Here is a 6,371-nt window from a genome sequence, read left to right as displayed (position 1 = left end):
ATTGTTTATATTTATATATAAAATTTTAATTTTTTTTTTTTTTTTTTTTTTTATATTTTTTTTTATAAAAAATTTGTTTATAAATTTTTTTTTTTTTTTTTTTTAAAGTAAATTTTTAAAAAAAAAAAAAAAAAAAAAAAAAAAAAAAAAAAAGGCTTTAAAAAATGTTATTTTGAAAAAAAAAAAATTAAAATATACAATTTTTTTTTTTAAAATAAAAACTATACATGTAAATATGGATTATGATACTAAAAATTAAAATGTATTATATTTTATTTTATTTTATTTTATATTTATTTATTTTTTTTTTTTTTTTTTTGTCCTTTTATTATTTTAAAATATTATATATACAAAATATAAGGTTTATATGAAAATCATTTTAAAATTGAAATATATGATATATATTCGGTACACATATATATAAAGAGGATAAATGTGTGTACGCGCAAAAGTTATACTTAATATATTAAATTTTTTATTTTTTTGTTTTTAAAACATTTTCTAAATAAATTATAGCGTAAAGGAAATTTAATATATCAAACTTGTTAAAAATAAAGACATACACATATATATATATATATATATATATATATTATATATTTGTGTCATTTCCAAAAAGAAACCCTTTTGATAAAAACAATTATAATTATTATCTTTGTGGGTGTTTCATTTTATTTCCACATTTAATTTTTATTATATAGTTACCTACTACTATTTTCTTTATTATTATGAAGAAGTATTTATATATATTTCTTAAAATATATATTATATCACTTCATTTACATAACATTTTATTTCAAAGTATTTCCTTTTACTTTACCATATATATATATATATATATATATATATATATATATATATTATCAATTATTTCCTTGCTAGTGCAGGTAATTTTTTTCTTTTTCCTGACTGTTCATGTAACTTTGTTCGATTTCTTTTTTGGCGTCACATAAAATATCATTGGCTAATAATACAGTTTTTTTTTCAAATTGGTTTAATTTATTTTCTGAAGAATTGGAAAGTTTAAAATTTTGTGTATTATCAATATGAATAATATTACTATCTACACTACTAAAAGAACTACGTGTTTTTAAAAATATTGTTTCGAAATTGTCTTCATCCTTTATATTTTTATGAACAAGTGTGATATTATTTGGAGACTTCTCCATATTTGTGATACTGTTATCATTCTTGTAATTATACATATAACTCTTTTCATGATTTACATTATCTTCGTTTTGTTCACAGTTCGCATTTAAACCAATATCCTCATTCCCATTTATACAATTAATATCCTTGGACAGGTGACTATCACCATTTCCCTGCATGAAGAGATCATCAGTAATTTCATATTTATTTCTATATCCTTTTATGAACGGGAAATGTTTTTCTAAATAATTTCGGACACATATATCATCAATATTTGTAAAATTGATGGTATATATATTTTCTAACATTTGTTTATGTTTATTCATGATTTTTAAGATATATATAAAATTATTAATTAACATATTTATTTCTGAATGACTATTCATGGTATTTTTTACATTTAAATTGCTTAATTTATTTCTTAATAAAATGAACATATTTCGAATACTATTTGGATTCATGCTTTCATATTTTGTTTTTTTATTACAACATAATGTAGTTACATTATTTGTTGTTACATCTTCATTTGGGGTATTTGCTTTATTATCATCTCTTATGTCTATATTATTTGTATATTCTTTTAATTTATTATCTTCAACTTTATTATAATTATCTAATGGTTGTATCCATATTTTACGTTTTCTTCCTTTTCTCTTTGGTTCTTTTAACTGAGATAAAATGTGTTCATTAGTAATATTTTTGTGGACAATTTTACTTCCTTTTTTTCTTCCTCTTTTTTTTACAGGTTCTACTATTTGTGCAGATATTTCTTCTTCTTTTTTTATATCGTTAATCATCATCTCATTCTTATTTTCATTTTTTAGTTCTACCATATTCATTGTATTGCTTATTACTGATTTGTTTGTTATTTCTTCTTCATCCAAAATTTCCAAATTATTATTTTCACCTGACTCTTCATTTAATTTGTTTATGTTTTCTTCTATTTCTTTATTATTTATTTCTTTGCTTACTCCTTGATCCTGGCATTGATATGGATAGTGGTTTTGATGGTCGTTTTGATGGTCTTTTTGATGGTCGTTTTGATAGTGATTTTGATAATAGTTTTGATTATAGTTTTGATTATAGTTTTCATTTTGAAGTTGACCTTGATTTTTATTTTGATCGTGGAGTTGACCGTGATTTTTATTTTGATCGTGGAGTTGACCTTGATTTTTATTTTGATCGTGAAGTTGATCTTGATTTTTATTTTGATCGTGAAGTTGATCTTGATTGTTATTTTGATCTTTAAGTTGGTCTTCCTTATGATTTTTATTTTGACCTTGATATTGATCTCCATTTTGATCTTTTTCATTACTATTATTATTATTATTATATATGACATTTTTTATTTGTCCCTCTTTTTTTATCTCTAGAATGCTCTTATTTTCACTTTTACCTTTCTCTTCTACCTGACTGTTCACATTTACTATACCTTTGTTATTTTCGGTATTATTTTCCCCAGTTTTAATTTCTTCACTTTTTTTTTTCTTTAAATAGGAGGATCCAATATTCATTAGGAAGCTGGTATATGATCTATTGACACTCTCATGGATATTTTTATCTATGCTGGGTTTGTTATTTCTTAAAATCATTTCTACAAGATTCTTATTTAGGGTAATATTATTACTATCACTTATATTATTTCCTGATATATTATTTGCTTCATTATGAGGATGCATCATCTCTTTTATATTTTCAGTGCTCTTTGAACGGTTATATAAAATTCGCTTTGAAAATTCACCATTCAAATTATTACCTGCATTGTTAATCTTATTATCCATATAATTCAAGTTGGTAACCATATTGTTCAAATTGTAAACCATATTGTTATCTATATTGTTCATGTTGTTCGTATGGTTCATATTGTTCGTATTGTTCATATTATTCATATTGTTCGTATTATTCATATTGTTCACATTGTTCACATTGTTCACATTGTTCATATTGTTCACATTGTTCACATTGTTCACATTGTTCATATTGTTCACATTGTTCACGTTACCCATATTAATCATATTTTCCATATTATTCATATTTTCCATATTATTCATATTTTCCATATTATCCATATTATGATTTCCCTTCAAACCTAAAGAAACAGTGTTAAAACGGTTTATACTTTTTAAATTAATTGTTTTCGCTCTCCTACGAGGTGCTCTTTTTTTCCCCACTTCATTCATACCTTTTTGAACTTTTTGCATATTTAATTTATATCCATTTACCATATTACCATTCTTCATTAAGTCATAATTACTATGTTTGCCGATAAGATTCATATTACCTTTTGCAGCATTTTTATCATACATATTATTATATCCTGATCCTAACATTTCATTATAATTTGTAATTGTATTTTTTTCAAGAAAAATACCATTAGGGTTATAAGATAGTTCATCAAAATTTTGATTATTTATCATATTTCCACGATGTATACCCTGAGCAATATTATTATTAATAATACTGTGATTATTATTATTATTAATAATACTGTGATTATTATTATTATTAATAATACTGTGATTATTATTATTATTGTTGTTATTATTATTATTGTTGTTATTATTATTATTATTATTATTATTATTATTATTATTATTATTATTATTATTATTATTATTATCATTATACCTTGGACCTTCATTTAATGATAAGATGTTTTTATCATTACAAACTTGTTGTGCTATCCAATTTTGATTTTCGTAATTCACATACGCTTTTGAATTATACATATATGTATTATTCATGTACATATTTATTGGTATTGTAAGGTTTCGGTGAGGTTTTATATACGAACTACTTTTACTTCTATTCAACGTATTTAAAACACCTTTATCATTATTATTATTATTGGAAACATTTTTATTATTTAATGTACCATCAAAATTATATGTTTCATTTATGCTACCTTCAATATTCATTATATTATTATCATTAATATAATTATTCATAAGCTTATTTTTATTACTAACCGTTATATTATTGTTATTTATATCTTTCATTATACCCAGGATATTCATTTGGGGGTTTACACTAAACATATTATTCATATAGTTCATATTATTCACATTATTTATGTTGTTCACATTATTTATGTTGTTCACATTATTTATATTATTCACATTATTTATATTGTTCACATTATTTATATTATTCACATTATTTATATTGTTCACACTATTCATATTGTTCACACTATTCATATTGTTCACACTACTCTTGTTATTCGTGCTATTCATTTTATTAATATTATTTATATTAATGGTACTATTTTTCTTGGCCCTTCCTCTTTTAGTAATCTTCTTATTATTATTATTTAAAATACTTGTATTGTTCATATTGCTCATATTGTTCATATTGTTCATATCATTCATATTGTTCATATCATTCATATTGTTCATATTGTTCATATTAATCATATTGTTCATATTGTTCATATTATTCATACTATTCATATTATTCATACTATTCATATTGTTAATATTTTTCAGACCATTATCCATACGATCATGTTTAATCACCTTATCAACACTTCCCATGGGAATATTACCATGTGCAGTGCTCTGATTATTTTCAGATATCGCTCGAGCATTAACACTCCCGGGATTATTATTAATTTTTAAGTTATTACTTTTTTTTCTATTCGTATTTCCCTTTCCTTTCAGCATACTCGTATGCTCATTATAATTTTTCAAATTATTCATATAGGGAATATGTGATAAACTATTAATACGCTTTACGTTGTTATAATTTTTCATCTCATCATTCATAACATTAAAATGGTTTTCGTTCTGCATATTTACATTTTTATTTAATACTTGCATTTCATTCAATGGATCATGAAAAGAATTAATGTCACCGAAATTATTCACCGCATTTAATCTATTCATATTATTTGAATTATCTAAATGCGCGCTGTTACTAAAATTCGGCACATTATTAGCATTGTGGGATATCCCATTATTAAAATGAGTTATATTATTAAAACGTGATGAACTATTAAATTGAGGAATATTGTTATATTGATATGAATTGTTAAAATTAGATAAATTTTTCATATTGTTCATGTTGTCCATATTATTCATGTTGTCCATATTGTTCATGTTGTCCATATTATTCATGTTCATATTATTCACGTCCATATTATTCATGTTCATATTATTCACGTCCATATTATTCATGTTCATATTATTCATGTTCATATTATTCATGTTCATATTATTCATATCCACATTATTCATGTTCATATTATTCATATCCACATTATTCATGTTCATATTATTCAAGTCCATATTATTCACATAATTGAAATTATGCAATTCACTTATAGTACTTACACTATTTACATTATTGGATAAGCTTGCGTTGTTTTCCAGGTTCCCATTTTTTCCATTACTCATATTAGGAATGAAATAATTAAAGTTTTGCATGTTGTATATATGGTTAAATTTATTTACAGATTCTACATTTTTGTTAGCATTATTATTATTGTTAATGTTTTTATCTACATTTGGGTTGTTGAAGTTATTAATGATATTATTATTTACATATGTATCTTGTTCGTTTTGATTTCTTGTGAAGTTAAGGAAGTTATTATCGGTGTTATGATAAAAAGAATTATTTACAGTATTCATATTATTATTAATATTCATATTATTATTAAAGTTATTTTCCTTTAATGTATTATTCATATTATTATTTGTAGTTGAATTATAAAAATAGTTTTGATCATCTGTCATATTTATATGATTATTTAAATGTATGATATTATTATTTGCGTTATTTTTATCCATATTATTATATGTTGCAGTCATATGAACATTCTGATGATTTTTTGCTATATTTATTTTATCACTATTCATATAATGTAATTCTTTATTTATATAAGCATCTTGTAAATTATTTGTATTATTATTTATATTAGACATGTGTCCAGAATTAATAGAATTATACATTTCATAATTCATATCATTCCTTCTATTTACTAAAAAATTATTGTGCGCCTCATTCGACATGTTTACGTATGCATTCAAATTTGAATTATTATTCAAAGAATATTCATCAAAACGTTCATTATTTTTATGTGTATTCATTTTGTAAAGTATAATATACACATATATGGATAATGCGTTTTGTGATTCTTACTCTTAAAAAGGAAATAAAATAAAATAAAATAAAATAAACGAAAGAAAAAAAAAAAAAAACAAAAAAAAAAAAAAAAAAAA

The 6,371-nt window shown here is 22.2% G+C and overlaps 1 protein-coding gene across 1 annotated transcript; it reads right to left on the bottom strand.

The window, feature by feature from the left end:
• Nucleotides 1-878: 878 nt before the first annotated feature.
• On the bottom strand, nt 879-6,239 carry PRSY57_0211000 (hypothetical protein; the record flags this gene model as incomplete). Its single annotated transcript, XM_012905544.2, has 1 exon — nt 879-6,239. One exon carries the CDS (start codon nt 6,237-6,239, stop codon nt 879-881), a length of 5,361 nt encoding a protein of 1,786 aa, XP_012760998.2.
• Nucleotides 6,240-6,371: the final 132 nt, after the last annotated feature.

Source organism: Plasmodium reichenowi, chromosome 2 (genome assembly GCF_001601855.1).
Source record: "Plasmodium reichenowi strain SY57 chromosome 2, whole genome shotgun sequence".
Lineage (NCBI taxonomy): Eukaryota > Apicomplexa > Aconoidasida > Haemosporida > Plasmodiidae > Plasmodium > Plasmodium reichenowi.
This window is presented reverse-complemented; position numbering and strand designations above follow the sequence as displayed.